This window comes from Coptis chinensis, chromosome 4 (genome assembly GCF_015680905.1).
Source record: "Coptis chinensis isolate HL-2020 chromosome 4, ASM1568090v1, whole genome shotgun sequence".
Classification (NCBI taxonomy): Eukaryota; Viridiplantae; Streptophyta; class Magnoliopsida; order Ranunculales; family Ranunculaceae; genus Coptis; species Coptis chinensis.
The window spans coordinates 58484975-58504497 of record NC_141459.1 but is presented as its reverse complement, the minus strand read 5'-3'; the positions used below and the strand labels follow the sequence as shown (position 1 = coordinate 58504497).

General features: G+C 35.0%; 1 protein-coding gene across 2 annotated transcripts; it reads right to left on the bottom strand.

The window, feature by feature from the left end:
* Positions 1–1958: 1958 nt before the first annotated feature.
* CHL (chloroplastic lipocalin) lies at positions 1959–19473 on the bottom strand. 2 transcript variants are annotated; one of them, XM_086557234.1, is made up of 6 exons: positions 19311–19471; positions 16227–16353; positions 9630–9869; positions 7664–7836; positions 7546–7571; positions 1959–2386 (listed from the first exon to the last, which is right to left on the bottom strand). In XM_086557234.1, the coding sequence occupies exons 1-5, from the start codon at positions 19355–19357 to the stop codon at positions 7565–7567; spliced, it is 594 nt and encodes a 197-aa protein (XP_086413360.1). In that variant the 5' UTR covers positions 19358–19471; the 3' UTR covers positions 1959–2386; positions 7546–7564. The 2 variants fall into 2 exon arrangements, with proteins under 2 accessions (XP_086413360.1, XP_086413359.1); XM_086557233.1 differs by having other exon boundaries at positions 7546–7836; positions 19311–19473.
* Between the last annotated feature and the right edge of the window lie 50 nt (positions 19474–19523).

Genomic DNA, 19523 nt, shown 5'->3' with positions numbered 1-19523 from the left:
GTTATTAGAGAGAAAAAAAAAACAACAACAACGCGGTCTTTTTCTTCTACAACTGAATCACGTAGAGTAAATGACTTGTTTTAGTCTGGGTATGCCTAATAAAAAAGAAGGATAATTTAGGAAATTAAATATGTCTAAAATCATTTTATTTATTTATTTTAAAGTTAGGGTACGGGAGTGTTTTGTTGGGTATGTCTAAGATCACTTTTTTTTTTCATGTCTCTATTAATATAAATGGATTTGCGAAAACAATTTATGCATTCACATGCAGTTTTTGTAACATAGAATGGGAAGTCACGAAAAAAAAAGATAAACTCATAACTCTTAAAAACAATTGAAAAAATCAAGCTATCTTAATTGCTTTCCCAGATCTTTTCCAACTCTTTCACTTGTGTCAATGCCGGTCAAATGTTGAGTTACGTGGTCATTGCCAGTTTACCACCACGTAACTCAACAAAAAACAAACTTTCAATTTTCTCATCTTCAATTTTACTCAACAAAAAACAAACTCTACATTTTCTCATCTTCAATTTTATTCATCAGATTATGCTATTTTTTCAACCGTTCTCTATTTCTCCAAATTGCAAAGGTGTCTCAGCATGCTCTAATTTTATTCTTTTCGCCTCAAAAAATGAAAAAAAAAAAAAAGGAAAAACGTCTTACCAATATGTTTGACAAAGTCAAGTAATCTAAACAAATACAATATATATGCGTTATCAGAATTTTTATATTTGGATCGTTACTTTTTTCAACAATACCATATCAAATAGGAGAAAATAATAATAATAATAATAATAATAATAATAATAATAATAAAACGGAAAAATAAATAAATAAGAAAATAAACTCGGTGATAAATTTGCTCTATAATCTTCTTAAGGTTATCTTTGTCACCAAGTTATATTGGCGACCATATTGAATTTCCTTTCTTATTTCATAATAATTGTATGATTAATGTCGCATATGTATCTTAAAAGTGCGAGTAGAGAGTTTTTAAGAGTTCAAGCTTTTTTGTTTTTTAAAAAATCAAACAGTGGCAAGCTAATTGGTTTGCTTTACTTTTAATTAATGCAGATCAAAATTCTGATAAAAATACAATATTGCATATACAAAAATTATAGTTATTTTATTGCATATATAAAAATCTAAACAAGTAATTAATGCACATTGCAGCTGGATATATACAATGAGAATTATGGTTATTTTATTCAGCTGCAATGTGCCCCTTCAAGTAAAAGTCCCTACTTGGCTATCTTGCATATGATTGGAATATTCAATTAGATTACATGTATTGATCACATTTTCGCATGGTATTTATTTATTTTTTATTTTTTTTAAAAAAATATAACCGCATGTTAAGCGTATATAAAGTTGTAATGAAGCAATCTTCAAAAAGAAATGGCATGAGAAATCTTTCTAACTTGAACTCCGACTATTTTAAATAAATAAAAATAGACACACAACCTTTAGGGAAAGATTCAAAAGCGAGTGAGCAAATGAACGAGAGAGGGAAAGATGATTCAAAAGAGAGAAAGAAAGAGATCACATTTTAGAGAGATCAAACATATATCTAAAAAGACTTCCAGTATAATTGTAAATGATAACAAACACATCATCATGGAATACTGACAAAGAAAGACAGAACATGACGTGTCAACTCATGACTTAATCTAGAATTGATCAGTTTTTCTTACTTTAAATTTTATTTTCACGTATATTTCTTTGTTAATTAGTGATTTCTCATTTTCAACAGGACCAATTGCCCTAATTTTCATAAATTACTGTATTCATATATTTGTTTAACTTGCTATTTAAATGGTATTTTGATGATGCTATTTGTTTAAGAATATGTTGAATAGTGGTGGATGGACCTAAGCTCTCCAACCCATAAATTGCTTTAGAGCAAAACATTGAAGATCATAAAAATTGACCATCGAACAACTCTGAAGATAATTAACTTCTTATGTTGTAAAGCTTAACTGACACTTCATTATACAATATAAGTAGCATGTCTGTACACAAAGGCAATTTTACAAGCTTTCATTCCAACTTCACAAAGTATTTAATTTACATATAAACAGAAAATTAGAACCCAAGGCAGCTCAAACTACTTGAAATAGAGTGGAACAAGCTTCTTCAATGTGTCAAAGACGCTTGTAAAGGGGTTGAATTGAACAGAGGAATTCAGTTCTAGATTGGGAAATTGGTTCGTCAAAGCCTGTTGCATTCCAGACATAGACATCATCGCAGCTAGTTTACTATTAGGCATCACCTCGCAATCTTGAGGAGTATCCTTGATTTTACTTGAGTCGTACCCAAAGTTTTCCAAGTATGACTTGTATTTCTCGATAAACGCATGTCCTGGAACTGGGTTCCGTGAGTAAACCTAAGAAGTAAGAACACAAAAAAGATGTATTCATCAACAATAACTAGCTTTCAAACCCGTCCTACGAACGGCTGTCGTTATATTAAATTATTCTAAATAATATTAGCAACTATGCACAGCTATGAGATATGGAAATTATATTAATCACTCATTCAATTTTCTTGCGCCACTCTCTATAAAAAGAAAGTACCAAACCTTGATAAAACTCATCGATATATTTTTGTTATTAGGTTATTTAATAATAGAAGTTTTTTTGAAATTTTGTGAGAATGCTTAATGTGGCGAAGATGATATTAAAACTACTTGAATAGCAAAACATTCCCAATCATAATAAAAGAATTGTAATAAACATTACTTAAAATGCAAAACTATATTTATTGAGACATTATATTCTCCCTACATATAATATAACTATGAAAGGTTAGTTTAATGCATTTGCATCAAGTTTTCGATTTTACGTTAATTATTCTTTGATGCTAGTTAAATGTAGTTGCATATAGTTTCCGATTTCCCATTAATTATTCTTTGAGGTTAATTCAATGTAATTGTATCAAGTTTTTTATTTCCCGTTAATTATTAATTAAGGTTAATTCAGTGCAGTTGCATCTAGTTTTCATTGTTTCGTTAATCACTCTTTGAGGTTAATTCAATGTAGTTGTATCAAGTTTCTGATTTCCCGTTAATTATTCATTAAGATTAATTCAGTGAAGTTGCATCTAGTTTTCAATGTTTCATTAATTACTCTTTGAGATTAGTTCATTGCATTTTGCATCCATGTTTCAATTTCCGTTAATTACTCTTTTGAGGTTAGTTCAATACATCCAGAACTAGTTTCGATTTCCCATTAATTATTTCTCGAGGTTAGTTAAACTTCTAGCTTCCAATTTACGGTTATTTATGCTTTGAGGGTAGTTCGATGTAGTTACATCCGGTTTTCGATTTCCAATTAACTATTCTTTGAGGTTATTTCAATACATTTGCATCCAGGTTCGATTTTTTTCGTTAAATATTCATCAAGGATATTGTATCCAATTTCGATTTCTCGGCTTATTAGTTAATATATGATTTTAGTTTAATGCAATTGCATCCAGATTTTTTTTTTTCGCTTATTCTTTGAGTTAGTTCAATGCGGTTAGATCCAATTTTCGATTTCCGATTAATTGTTTTTGAGGTTAGTTCAATGCATTTGCAAAAGTTTTCGATCTCCGTTAATTAGTTTTTTTAGGTTTATTTGTTCAATGCAGTTGTATCAAATTTATGATTTCCCGTTAATTATTCATTGAGATTAGTTCAGTGTAGTTGCATCCATTTTTCGATGATTCGTTAATTAGTCTTTAGATTAGTTTATTACATTTGCATCTAGTTTTCAATTTATCATTAATAACTCTTTGAGGTTAGTTCAATACATCTGCATCAAGTTTATAATTTCTTATTATTTATGCTTTGAGGTTAGTTCGATGTAATTTCATCCCGGTTTCTAATTTCCCGTTAACAATTCTTTGAGGTTATTTCAATGCATTTGTAGCTAGTTTTTGATTTCCCGCCAATTATTCTATGAGGTTAGTTCAATGCAGTTGCATTCGGTTTTTGATTTCCTGTTAATTATTTTTTGAGGTTAATTCAATGAATTTGCATCCAGTTTCCGATTCACTGTTAATTATTATTTGAGGTTTGTTTAATGCATTTTTGCATACTGTTTCTGATTTCCCGTTAAATATTTTTCAAGAATTTGCATCCAATTTCTAATTTCCCGTTAGTTATTCTTTGACGTTAGTTTAATACAGTTGCAGTCAGTTTCCGATTTCCAATTAATTACTTTTTAAGTTTAGTTTATTGTATTTGCATAAAGTTTCTGATTTTCCATTAATTACTCTTTGAGCTCAGTTCAATGTATTTGAATCCAGTTTTCAATTTCCTTTTAACTATCCAATGTGGTGTATAATATCAACTTTCTACTGATCCATCTGTAGTGTCTTTGCAAACATGACATAAAAATAAATTATGCTTGATTTACTATATGGGATCATAAAAAATTATTTAGTTCTCGATTTCCCGTTAATTATTTTTAAATTACACCTGACTCACTATGTGGGATCTTCAAAGATTATCTACAAACGGGTCCTGTCACATTAATTATTCTAAAAAATATATGCAACTATATATGCATAACTATTATATACAAATATTGTATTGATCACTCATCCAAATTTCTTATAACATGAAACCCCCACGTACTCTCTAGTAAAAAAAAATAACTCGCCATTGATAAAACCTTTCAACTTCATTTTGTTATTTAATAATAGAAGTTTGATTGAAGGTTTGCAAGATTGTCTAATAAGACGAATTGAAGCTACTCGAATAGCAAAGTGTTCTCAATCATAAGAAAAAAGATAAGATAAACACCATTTTAAATGCAAAACTATATAAACTTATCGAGACATTCCCACAACATATAACACAACTATATTTTGAGATTAGTTCAATGTATTTGCATCCAGTTTCTGATTTTATGTTATTTATTTTTTGAGATTAGCTAGTTCAATGCAGTTGCATCCAGTTTCCGATTTCTTGTTAATTATTCTTTGCAGTTAGTTCAATGCATTTACATCCAATTTCCATTTCCATTAATTGTTCTTTGAGGTCAGTTCAATGCATTTGCATCCAGTTTTCGATTTCCCGTTAATCATTCTTTGAGATTAGTTTAATACATTTGCATCCAGTTTCCGATTTCTCGTTTATTATTTAATGAGGTTGCATTTGCATCTACTTTCTGATTTCCCGTTAATTATTGTTTGAGGTTAGTTCAATGAATTTGCATCATATCCAGTTTCTGATTTGTCGTTAATTATTTCTTGAGGTTAGTTCAATGCATTTGCATCCAGTTTATTTTTTAAAATTAGTTCAGTGTAGTTGCATCCGGTTTCCGATTTCCCGTTAATTATTTTTTAAGATTAGTTTCATGCATTTGCATCTTGTTTCCAATTTATAGTTAATTTTTTTTACGTTAGTTCAATACAGTTGCATCTATTTTCCGATTTCCCATTAATTTAATCTCTGAGGGTTAGTTCAATGCATTTGCATCCAGTTTCCGATTTTCTGACAATTATTTTTTGATGTTAGTTCGATGTATTTACATCCAAGTTTTGATTTCTTGTTAATTATTCTTTGAGGTTAGTTTAATGCAGTGTATCCATATTCCGATTGTCCATTAATTACTTTTTAAGATTACTTTAATACTTGCATGTGCATCCAATTTCTGATTTCCCGTTAAATATTATTTGAGGTTAGTTCGATGCATTTATATCTAGTTTTATATTTCTCGTTAATTGTTATTTGACGTTAGTTTCATGCATTATTATATATATTTTAAAATATTTGTCACTATTGGTTTGCTGTTATTTTTTTTTTTTTTTTTCATTTTCTATTATATGTTTTGTGATGTTATTTTTTGTATAATTTAGTTTTCCACATATAATTTGTTTTAGTTTGGTTTGGTATATAATTTATTTAAGCCTAACGTCCACTTTAACTAAATCAATAATTATATAATTTATTTAAGTCAACGTCCACTTTAATTGAATCTCGTTATTACGCTAAAATTGGAAATTATAAAATTCAGAAATTTAATTGAAATATGTCGTAATTATTGTTGCTGGAATTGTAGTTTTTGAAATTCTTAACTATGACTAAATGTCTAAATCTCACTGTGGATGATACATCAAATTGATCCAACTTTATTTGTTAGGCTCATATATATAGTGCATATAATACAATTTTATTTGTTTTGGGTGTATACCCGTACTGTTACTTATTTTATGATTAGTTTATTTATTTTTTTTTTTTTTCTCATTCACATGTGTGGTTAACAAATGCATAAAGTAAATGTTCAAGCAACTCCATTTATTTTTTCCTTTGTTCTTTCATAGTTTCATTGTTATTTTCTAGAAAGAAATTTTATCATGTTAAACTTCACATGAGATTGGTGTGAAAACTATTCGTTGTGGCTTAAGAGTTTTACGAAAATCGTTTTTGGCTAAAACTATTGTTTTTAGCAATTTAGTTTTTTTGTTTTTTTGTTTTTTTTTTTTTTTTTTTTTTTTTTCCCGTAATTAGCTATATTGTTTAGGAAAAATTGGAGACTCTGTGAAACTCTAGATATGATTGGTTCTTTATTTATATCCTACTTGTTCGTAATTAGTAATAGAGTTTAGAAAAAAACTGGAGTCTATGTGAGTGCTCCAAAAAATAGATTGGTGAGAGTATAACTATAATATATATCTAAGGATTAGATGAAGCCTTGAAATTTTTTTTACAACAAATTGGTGAGAGTATAACTATAATTTTTATCGTAATTAGTATTAGAGTTTACAACAAATTGGAGATTGTGTGAAGCCTTGAAAAATAGAGCTAAGAGGGTATAGCTATAATATATATCTAAGAATTAGATGAAGGGGAGGACATATTATGGGCCTATTTTAGATGAAAAATAGAGCCAAGAGGGTATAGCTATCCAAACCCACAGCTTGAAAAACTTCATCATAAAAACAGTTTACAGCAGTTTACAACTAGAGAATGTTCTAAAAACTAGGGTCTCTTCAAAGTTCATATTATTTGGATGATAGTAATAAAACCATTGGAATTGATCTATTACCAAGCCAGTAATTGTTTTGCAAGGTATTGAAGGTAATATAGCTTGGCCATGTTTAGTTGTGAAACAGTTGTGGCCTTGGCAAATGTAAATATTGCCTTGGCAATAGGTGGTCCCAATCTCTGTTTGGAAGGCAAAATTGAATAAGGTAATTATGATATCGATTGACAGAAATCCAATGGCCAAAGAGAACATCTCTCTAACAGTAGTGGTTCATTTCCTTCTCTTTTTTCGAAAAAAATAAATAAAAATCTTTTTCTTAATTATCGACAAGTGGATTGCTGGTGGCTAGCTTAGTTCGTAAAACTTTTGGGGATGATAGCAGTGGTCTGGGGTTTGTACGCCGCCAGCATTACCGCGTTACTGATGTCATTTAAAACCAGCTTGGCAATAAAAAAACAGACAATTAATTGACCCAACCAAAGACAGACTGACAAAGTAAGTGCAGAGCTTAAGTCTGCGAAATCTAGCAATGATTGAATAGTTCAATACGGGAATATATGTATCATACCTGGATAAAACCCATGTCTTTAGCTCCTGAAACAAGAGCAAAGTTATCATAGTCAGTAGCTATCACATCGTATGGTAACTTGGGAATAAAAGGCAATGTTGGAAAACGAAGGTAACACTTCTCTCTAATCATCTCTTTCTTTTCAAGGTTTGTTTCCTTTTTCTCCGTATCTTCATCAGAAAGGCATTGGACGTTTCCTCTTATACCAGTTATATATCCATCAGGACCACCGTGAACACAAAATGTGTCCACCTGAATGGAGGAGGCGTCAGCATCATATGTATACACGCCCTGCAATTGGAAAATACTGGAAACCTTGGTAATCAGATAATAATAAGCACTGACTTTTTAAGCTCATGGTACATATGACCTGCCTACTAGTTGTATTCAGAGTATTAAGAGTTCCTTTATATTTATGTTGTAATATGGTTAGCTATTCCATTTTTTTGTGGTTTACCTCTCCCTATTTAGAGAGAGAGCTATACAAACGTTAGCTCGCTTTGATATAATAGGTTTAGAAATTTAACATTGTGTAAGAGTATACAAATATAGTTCAGCCTTGGGGCGGTTCCTGCAAATTTCTTTCTCCTCATAGAGGGCTCAAATGGATACTGTGAGTTGTATCTGTTTGTTATTTCCTACCTTTTACATGATTTGGTCTTCGGCCTTGCACACATTCATAGCATGTTGCTTGCTACAACTCAAAAGAAAAAAATTACACGACAATTGTCAGTTATGACTTTCCTGATACTTTCAAGCCAGGGTCTTTTACTTGCAAATGAGCTGCGATTTACTCAGTTCAGGTACAAATAAAGAGTATTGTGATTGGACTGAAGAGAGGAAAGACTATGACGACTTCGACGATCATAATGATGAAGCTTAAGTGCTAAACTAGACTTGGAATACTCAGGTGCTGACAATGTGGATCTCTGAGATGGGGATGGTATGGAGGATGGGTATGATATGGATTCATGGAGAAGACTACAGTGGGTATGATATGGAGAATAGAACAGTGGGTTAGAAAGAGGTACGAAGGAAGGAGAGTCTGGTTCGGGTACAGGCCTGGTGGAGGAGTATTGGACTCCACCTGTTTAATTTGTTTTGCTTTCCTTTATTTTGCTGATTGTACACTTAATGAAGGGGATTATATGTATTATTAGCGGGTAGGCAACGGTAGGGTTGGGCTCTTGGTCCCTATTACCCTATATAATGAGCTTCAGCTAATCTTTCCATTACTGATATAATTTTCTTAATTATATAAATTTAATGAAAACAAAAACTGTTATTACTAGGTTCATTGCGTACTTAGATTTAGTTCAACAAATTGTTATATATGTTTATCGAAAAAAAATGCTTATACAAGAGTTCATTGTTAAGAAAAAACGAGATAGCCTCAGGATCTCATATCGGCATATTGTCAAGGAGCAAAGACACAAGATGCAAAAACTAAAAGCAGAAAGAAAGAAACACGGGGGTTTATGTGGTTCGACAAGGTGCCTAATTCCTATGTCCACAAGGTGGACAATCTAGTTCTTATTAAATAAATAACCTGCAAATGGAAATTTACATGCTAAGAGAAATCTCTAAATCACTCACTAAAGTTAAGCAAAATTTCCCCCATTCCTATCTGTAAATCCCTACATAAACTAAGACATTACCCTTAACTGTCTCTACATATTAAAGAAGATAGGGCTGCAAAAGACACAAAAGTCCCAATATACCATCAAAGAGAAAACGTGGACAGGAAAATTCAAGCTAAATTAAGAATCAGAAATCGATTTTTTTTTTGTATTGGTATCAGATATTGAGCTTGAAAGTGTCACCCGTGAAGGTAAATCATAGTAATGAAACCATACTTTGTACATTTTGGCAAAGGTACCACCTCTAAATGATCCATGAGATACGATTTCCTTCAATTATGCCTGACAGACTCTAAACATTGTGTGTCTATATTTGTGCTGCAAAGGACGTTATGTATGACAGTTTAAGAAAGCAGAGAGTGACAGATCTTCATTCAGACGAACCTTTTTCTGAACAACAAAAGTTTTCTTCACTATCATAACTGAAATGAGAAAAGCAGTTACCTGTGTACAATGACAATCTTCTTGTCCTTGGCCAGCAAATCCACGTTTAAGTGAAGCGACCTCAAACCACCTTCCAGAATATCTAATAGGATCAAAATTTTTGGCTGACATACCTCTCATCATCATTAGCTTACCACTCCTTTCATCAGACCCGTTGTCCAATTTAAGCGTTAAACTGTTATCTGTGACAGCTGCAAGTTGCCACAAATTTAAGCGATGGTACAGTTCTGCTGCGATGACCTACACAGAAGAAAGGAAGTAGCCTCAAACAGCTTGCAAAACAATATTTATTAATACATTTCAATATATCGTTTGCTTCCAACAGAATTCCAAATTTCTGGAGTAATCACTCGTATCAAGTTCAACGGAACCTCTATTTATGATGCCAACATCTCAATAAGAAGATTCCTGATGTAAAACAACACGTTATGAGTTACCCCACAGAAAAGTAGTTTATATTTACTACTTTCTACTCTTCGCAAGGTTTCTACTTTTGAGACATTTCCATTTTGAGAAATGTTGACAGTGTTTATGTTGGGACATTAAAGGCTTGGATACATACTTTTTTGTTATTAATAGCTTAGCAAACAAAATTTTGATGTTATAGTAGATTATACACCAATCCCCCAGGATCTATTCACTAACCAAATGATTGTTATACAGAATATAGACCAGTTCAGATTAACTGCGCACTTGAAACATCACATGCTTGAACTATACACAAAAATGTCAAACGGGCTCAGGTATATGTTAGAAATTAACTTAAGCAAGAAGAAAACAAGAATGAATGCAGCAAGAGTGAACCTCAGTCATGTTTCAGGCAACAGATACCCTCTTTATTATCTAAGGTGGTTATTGGAGAATAAAAAAGTAGAATTATTAGATCGTATTATAACTTCCAATTGGTCGACCTTTTCTATAAGATTTTTGTGATTGGAAATCATTCGGTGGTTACCTGCATATAATTCATATTAATCATGCAAGCAAGGAGGGTGCGTTAGATCGTTTGGGAGAGGTCTCACCTATAACTATGATGGCTCCAAATCCTGATTCTTTAGAGGACACCACTGTGTTTTGGCTGTCTAGTCATATCGAAGACCTTATTAGGCTATCGGGTTTATCTTACGAGGGGAGGGAACAAGAAGCTTTGAACCTTCTTAAATCTATCTTTGCCTCTGTTCAAACTTCTCTTGGTCAGCCTGTTAATCATAGAGGTCGTAGGGGAAGGAGTGAATCGAAGTCAGGTAGAGGGCGATCTCCTTCATGGGTGAAAGGTAGAAAAGGAACATCCAAAGAGGTGCTTCACCTTACATCCTCCATTAATTATGGAGAGGAGATACAAGAGGGTAGTTCTAGAAGAGGGAGGGGGAAGTTAAATGTTTCTTTATGAATCACAAAATTATGAGCTGGAACGTGAGGGGTTTGGGCGATAAGAATAAACATCCATGTATTAAAGAGGTTATTAGGAGAGAAAAACCTAGTGTAGTTCTCTTACAGGAAACCAAACTTCGGTGTTTCTCTCCTACAATTGCTCGGGAGATTTGGGGCATTAATGACATTGATTGGATCAATTTACCTTCGATGGGGTCGGCAAGTGGGATTTGTGTTATATGGGATAAGGACAAGGTGGAGCTAGGGCAGGGAATCGGGTCGGGTTTGACCCGAACCCGACCCGAATAGTTCGGGTCGATTTTTGTGTCCGTTTATTTATTCGGGTCGGGTTCGGATTCTGGTTTGTCGGATTCGAATTCGGATTCGGATATATTTTTTTGGCTTTTTTTGAATTTTTAGTGTTATCCGATCGGGTTAGTCGGATATAATCAGGTTCGGGTCGGGTTCGGATATTAAATTTTGAATATAATCGGGTTCGGATTCGGGTTCGGATATTATAAAACTATTCGGATTTGGATATAGCCATATCCGACCCGAACCCGACCCGATCCCTGCCCTAGGTGGAGCTGTGTGATAATATTGTTGATAATATTGTTGGATCTTATTCAGTGTCCCTTGTCTGCAATTTTGTGGGGGAAGCAGACTCTAAATTAGTTACTGCTGTTTATGGGCCTTTTAGGGAGAATAAAGAGGAGTTTTCATCTTTTTGGAGAGAACTTGATGATGTTTATGCCTTCAGTAGGGGAGGCTCGTGGTGTATAGCGGGTGATTTCAATGTGATTAGATTTTCTCATGAGAAAACGGGTGGCTGTCGTATAACTTCTAAGATGAGAGAGTTTGATGAGTGGGTTAGGAGGTGTGCGCTTATGGACATTCCCCTCACTGGGGGCAAGTTCACCTGGTCAAATAAGCATGAGAATCCCACCCTTTTGTTTTTGGATAGATTTCTTGTGAGTAGTGACTGGGAGGAGAGATGGCCTCGTTTGATTCAAGCTATGGTCTCTAGTATGACATTGGATCACCACCCTATCACCTTATCTAAAGAGATTGGTGGAGGCAAACCTACCCCGTTTAGAATCGAGCTCATGTGGTTCTCTGATCCTAATTTAGTGGACAAGATTAGAGAATGGTGGGGGGTTCATTAGGAGGGCGATAGACCTAGCATTAGGTTTGCTAAGAAACTGCAGTTTGTTAAGTTTAAGATTAAAGAGTGGAATAAGACGGTTTTCGGTAGGATTGATAGGAAAAAGGATCAACTCTTAAGTGACATAGGGATTTTAGATTTGAAGGAGGAGGAAAGTCCTCTATCCAAGGAAGAGTGGAGTAGTCACTTAAACATGAAAGTGAATTTTGAGAAGGTGGTGAACTTAGAAGAAATTTATTGGAGACGGAAGTCAGGAGAGAGATGGATCAAGGAGGGCCAATCTAATACTAAATTTTTCCACCAATGTGCTAAAGCGAGATTTAGAGAGAATTTTCTTCAGAGATTGTTAATTGAAGGCGAGGAGGTGAGTGGGGAAAATAATCTCAAAAATAAGGTGGTGCAATATTATTCTAAGTTGTATACCGAGCCTAATCGTATTCGCCCTCGGGTTGATAATCTTGGCTTAGATTGCATTTCAGATGGAGAAATGGATGAGTTAGAAAAGAGCATGGAGGAGGAGGAGGAGGTATGGGAAGCTATGAAGTGTCTGAAGAGTGATAAATCTCCGGGTCCACATGGTTTTCCAATTGAGTTTTTTAGAAAAGTTTGGGAGTGGTGAAAGACGATTTTATGGATATGGTCCGAGATTTTTATGAGTTGAGTTTTTTAGCCCATAGCCTTAATAACACTTTCATAAAGCTTATTCCAAAAAAACAAAGGGGCGGAGGATATTAGTGATTTACGTCCCATTAGTCTTATCGGAAGTGCTTACAAAATCATTTCAAAGGTTCCCTCTATTAGATTAAAAAAGGTGTTATCTAGAGTGATCGCTCAAGAGCAAGGGGCTTTCGTTTTTGGACGACAAATTTTGGATGGGGTGTTAATTGCTAACGAGGCTATTGATGACAGGAAGAGGGAGCGGCAACTCAGACATCTTATGTAAAATCGATTTGGCTAAAGCATATGATCATGTGAGTTGGGATTTTCTAGATTACGTTATGATGCGTATGGGTTTTGGAGTTAAGTTGAGGGGTTGGATCTTAGTCACACAAACCGTGTATATCACCTATCGCTCCCGATCTCAAACCTCGCTCTCGCGGTTTCATAGCAGAAGCTCCATAAAACCGCGCTCCTTGTTTCTAGAAACCGTGCTCCCTAAATTACAAAACCGCGCTCTTTGAGTTATTGAAGAAAAGCGTCTCCTTACCCATGATACAACAACCCAAAAATTATTTAAATTTTAAATTTAATCTTCATATTTTCTTAAGTTGAGACTACTAATCCTATTTGGCTTGAGATTTTAGAGGTTTGGGGGGTTATGGGAGTTAATTTTTCCGATGTGCTTCTGGTTTGGTTTAACTGTAAGTTGAGAACGAGGAAGAGAGACAGAAGAGTGAGAAAGTGAATAAATTATGGTTATTTTAAAGGGGCCCTATTTTCAAACACACTATTCTTTCTTCTGTTTCCGACTTATTGATTTTTGTGCCTAGCTAAAGTGGTAATTATGAGCCAACATCAATGAATTTGGGCTTTGGACTTCATGGGTATCAATGTATTATTAGGCGTTTTTTCCATTTTTACAACATTTGTCTATGTAAAATTGGGTGCCTACTTAAATTTAGTTGTGAAAGTAATATGGTATGTATTTACTGTAAAATTATTCGATCAAAAATAAATATGTATCATAGTAATATGGTATGCATTTACTGTAAAATTATTTAAAATATCCTAAGTGTATACGGCGCTCTGAAGGCGCTTTGGATTATGGAGCTTCCCAAGTTAGCCGCTTTTTCGCTCCCGTTTTCGCTCTCGCTCTCGCTCCCGCTTCACGTTCTGGTGACTAAGGGTTGGATAAGAAGATGTGTCTCATCGGCCTCTTTTTCTATTCTCATAAATGGTTCGCCAGCGGGGTTTTTTAAGAGTTCTCGAGGTATAAGACAGGAGGATCCTTTATCCCCGCTTCTTTTCCTCATGGTTGTGGAGGTTTTTGGTAAAATGATTGAGAGGGCTAATATGTTAGGGTTTTTAGAGGGTTTTAGAGTTGGTAAGGACCAGGTTTTGATATCTCATCTTTAGTTCGTGGATGATACAGTGGTTTTTGTAGGGCAGGACTTAGAGCAAGTGAGGTATCTTAGGGGTATCCTTTGCTGTTTTGAGGCTGTATCGGGTCTTAAGGCGAATATGGCGAAGAGTACCATTTTTGGGGTATGTGAGGGGGATAATTTGGATGCTTTGGTGGCCTCTGTAGATTGTAACATCGGTAGTCTTCCCTCTAGATACTTGGGTCGTCCTTTGGGAGCGAGTTATAGATCGAGTTCTATTTGGGATTCGGTTATTGAGAGATTTAGTCGTAGGCTAGCTGGGTGGAAGGGACGTTTTTTGTCTAAAGGTGATCGAGTGATCTTGATTAAAAGTATTTTTTCCAGTCTTCCGGTTTATTATATGTCCCTTTTCCACATGCCTAAGAGTGTTGCCGCTAAATTGGAGGCGATTATTAGAAATTTTCTTTGGGATGACAGTGAGGAGAGGCATAGGTTTCATTTGGTTAGTTGGGAGAAGGTGTGTCATTCTAGACAGGAAAGTAGTTTAGGTATTAGAAGCTTACGAGAGTTTCATCTTGCTTTGCTAGGTAAATGACTTTGGAGGTTTGGGGAGGAAAGGGAGAGCCTTTGGAGGAAAGTGATTGTGTCTAGGTTTGGAGAACATGGTTTGGGGTGGAAGAGTGGTCATGTGGCCATACCTTATGGCTGTGGTATTTGGAAAGGCGTTCAGAGAGTGGAAGAGGCGTTCTACAAACATATTAGTTTTGCTTTAGGCAAAGGTGATAGCATCCTCTTTTAGGAGGATATTTGGCTAGATGAGAGGCCTCTGTCACACATTTTTCCTAGATTATATGCCATTTCTGACTTAAGGAACCTGCCAGTTCGATCATTCATGAGGGAACACAATGGTTTTATTGCTTGGGACCTGGATATTCATAGTGCTCTCTCTGACAGGGATATAGTGAGTGTGGCTGCTCTCATGATGATGTTAGACTCTATTCCTTCCGTGAGACCGGACAGAGATAAGAGGCTTTGGTCTATTAATAAGAAAGGGAGATTTTCTTCTAGATCTTTTTACTTTAAGCTTTGTTCTCTAATCTCCCGTCATGATCTTAATGCCCTTCCTAAATTTCCTAGTCATATTATCTAGGGTTCTAAAGTTCCACCAAAAGTTGCCTTTTTTGTTTGGTGTGCATCTCTTGGTAAAATTTTGGCTATTGACAATCTCAGAAAAAGACTTGTCAAAGAAGTTCTTGTCAACTTTTGTCTGTTGTGTTTAAGGGATGGGGAGTCTGTGAATCATATTCTTTTGCTTTGTCCTTTTTCATGGCGGGTTTGGTGTCATTTTATTCTAGAGTCGGGGGTTTCTTGGGTTTGTCCGGTTTCGGTGACGATGTTATTAGCCTCATGGGACTTGAGAGTCCACTATGAGAAGGGGAGACGACTTTAGAGCATGTTGCCTTTTGCGATTCTGTGGGGCATTTGGTTGGAGAGGAATCAGAGACACTTTGAGGGAACAACAATGCCTATGGAGAAAGTTGTGTTGGCAATCAAAGCTCTTTTATATTTCTGGTCAAAGGTGCATATTGAGACATGAGACATACCTTTTGAGGCGTTTGGGTTTCGATGGGAGTCCATAATGAGATTATCGGGCTAAGAGACCTGTCACTTTATGGTTTTTCTTTTCTTTTCTTTTCTTTTTCTATATGCATTAATGGAGGATATCTCATCCTTATGTATCTATCTTTAATTATATTAATAAAGTTATACTTTACCGATCAAAAAAAAAAAATCATGCAAGCAAGATAGCGTCACCTAGTGTTGAGGACCATAGGCTTCCAAATAAAGTACCTCTCTTGCCGAGGATTTTCAAGCTTCACAGTTCACGTTCAGTAGGCTTAAAAATTCATATTCAATTTAGACAATCCCAAAAATAAACAAATAACCTATTTTGCCCATGCTAGTAAAATATGCAGGTCAAAAGAAGAAATAAAAACCAACAAACTGAAATCATCTTACCTGATTTGCTCTAGAAATAAATATAAGGGAAACAGCAAGGCCTGACAAGACACGTCTAGCAACAACTTTACTGCTTGATGCATGATGCTGCAAAGAGCACCTTGTGGTTCTTATTTCTGCTTTCCCTCTGCATTCAAGGGATGAATTAACATAAGAATGCAAGAAAAATATGATAGACTCATAGAAAACACTATACAGCTCATAACCAATATATTAAAAATGTAAAAACCACACAAGGTGACAACATAGTGGAAAGAGTTTTGGAATTCAAAAATGTAAAAACAGCATACTCTAGTTAAGACATTTAGGACATCAAAATGTATGCGATTAGGAAATCCAAAAAGATATAGAGGATGAATAGAAGAGAGCTTATAGATGTTGATTTCGCTCTTAATAAACAACACTGTTATCAAAGAGCTTACAGCTGCTTCATTACTTTCTGCTAGGACTATAATCTTAGCCATTTATTTAAAAAAAAACTCAAATCAATAATGAAAGACAAGCATTTGTGATATGTCATGCATTATAACAGATAACGGAAATGAGTAGACACTAAACAAAGATATATATACGTACAATGTTTTTATTCCCCTAAACCACCTTTCCCAGGTGAAGGTGGGATTCCAAGACCTTGGGTCCACCCTCCCAAAGCATGACCAATGACCGGTAGGCCACTGGACACCTTCAAAAGAGACCAAGAGCTCCAAGTGATATCTTACAATTTCCAATCACAACAGCGAGAATAATAAAAGCAACGATAGTATGGTCCACTTACTTTAAACATTAGCATACCAAAAATACAAGATACCTGGACTTACACCACGGGCGGGCCAAGGACCTAGGTACCCGCTAGTTCAAAATATTATATGAAGATACAGATATAATTTATTTTCAGGAATCGTGATACATTTGTAAGTTAATATGCAATGGTAGTATGCTGAAGGCAAAAGCAAGGGGAGTTACAGTGACAGTATCTCCCCATTTTTATGTTGGAATACATTGGCTCTTTTAACCCAAGAAAACACACTCAACCAAATGTAGCAGTAGTTTGTGTGCAAAATATTTACTGACAAGGCGGATGACAAGCACACAACTCGGTGTAAGGAGTCCGCCCCTAAAGGAGATGCAAAGGAAATAACCGTTGTAAAAGGGAAGAAGGAAGGTGGTTAATGAGATAAACCACAATACAATCTGCTTCAGCCCTTAAGTGAAGGGGGGTAACTAACAGGGTGCATGCTATATCAGCGATATTAGCAATATGCATAGTTGCATACACAACAACTTATTGCGGATACCTAGGCGTGTCCACAAACAGAGGAGAAGGTGTAATAACGTCCCACCATTTGAGTTGTTAAAAATATACTTAACAGCCTCAAGAACTGCTTTAAAGCGGATCTTCATACTTATAGCATATAGCAGAATCTATCAGTAACCAGCACAATCTTTGGATATGTAACAAACTCAAATGAATATGTGCAGTCAATGTATACTTGTTTCCAAATGAAAACATTGTTTCTATTCCTATTTTCTCTCAAAATAACTTACATTCAAATTTCGTATAGACATTAAATCCCAGCCGTCGTTTGTCCCAAGACAAAATGAACCTCATCCACCACTCATTTTAGAAAAAGTTCTCCAAATAACTATATTCTGTTTTGGTAAAAAAAAAAATCCATGCTGCTTATAAAATCCTCCATTTTCACTCCAATCCACAGAAATAACTAAATAAATCAAAAGGATAATTTTCATTTCAACAAATGTCTAATCTTTTTAACTCAAAGCACACACATTTAACTTCCATTTTTTTTTTCGATTTTCTAATCTTTGTATAAACAAAAAGAAGTGTATTGCTGTCGAAAGCCACCGAATATAAATCCCAACATTGCTCCTTAAGTGGTCTGTCACCAAATCACATATTGTTTCAAAATATAGTTTCACCTGTCGGTTTGCAATGAGCTCTTTAGCAAAGTTGGGCCAGTAATTTGCCCCTCCAAAGAATACTTCCTTTTTCCTTTAAATATATAGAAGAAGTGTAAGGCTATAATCTAAAATATTACATCAACCTTAAGAGATTAGCAAGAGACAAAATTCCTAAACCCCATAGCCCGTACGGAACCCAAATTACCTATCTATACTAGATTAGCAAATAGCAATACACCAATACCTTTGACCTCCGTTCTATTCCTCCAAGCACGGAAGAAGTGGAAGGAATCTCAGTAGTAGGTTCATTCTCTCCCAGCTCCATCCTCGTCCTAACCAGTATTACCCACACTGTTGTATTGTTCCCCACCAGCACCGCCTAGCTAAATACCCTCCCTATCCACACCACTATGCACCTTCTCCTTCCTTGTTTCGGCCAGTGTCCCTCCAAACAGTAATTCCACAGGGAGTTTGTGGCAATAGGATGTTCCTTTTTTTTTCTTAGCCACCTTCAACCAGATATGATCTTTTTCTAGTAAAAAAGAATTCACCCATTGGCTATAGGTAAGTTCGTAGCTAGAATGGATTTGTCCCCTAATCAAGATCCCATCATGTATCCTTCCTCCTTTTTATGTGGATTTTGAGTACTTAAATTTTTTCAGAGGCTCACTAATGTGTGCCCAGATCAGTGAAAGAGCAACTAGCCTCATAGAAGCTGAGATTAAACTCGCGGAAGGGAAATAACATTTGAAGCATGATACCATTTCCCAGTATGTGGGAAGCTCGGTTGAAGAGGAACAAAAGACAGTTGGCCTAAGGTTCACAACGAGATATGGGATATACCCTGTGAGTCTTTTGTGATGCTGACCTGCTTTTGCGTTCGAATTCACCTCCATGTACCTTGCGTGAACTGAATTAACAAAATGCTAATATCTTCCCTCTTGACATACGATTGTGCATTTTATCGGCATTGTTCTCATTTGTAGTTCCAACATCAAAACTATCACTGGAGAAACTCAAGTCAAAATACACAGTCATTGTATAGTTGTTCCTAATTCCTATTCCCATTTTCTACCAATGAACACTCCAACTTCATTCAAATTACAAAACTTTCACTTTTTTTTGACAAATTCAAGAAAGTATTCAAGGAAAAGGGGAGGGTACCTGAGTGGAGCAGGAAAAGAAAGAGGAGATGCTTGTATCAGCAACATGACCTTCTAGAATGCTCTAGAAAGCTTGTGGAAGTAAGGAAGCAGCTCCTTATTTCTCTCTAAATTGGATTCTCTGAAAAAGTGTTAAAACTTGGATATTCTATTTACAACGGTTTTTTCTACTTTTTTAACGGCTTTTTGGATTATTAATATAAAAGAGTCGGTT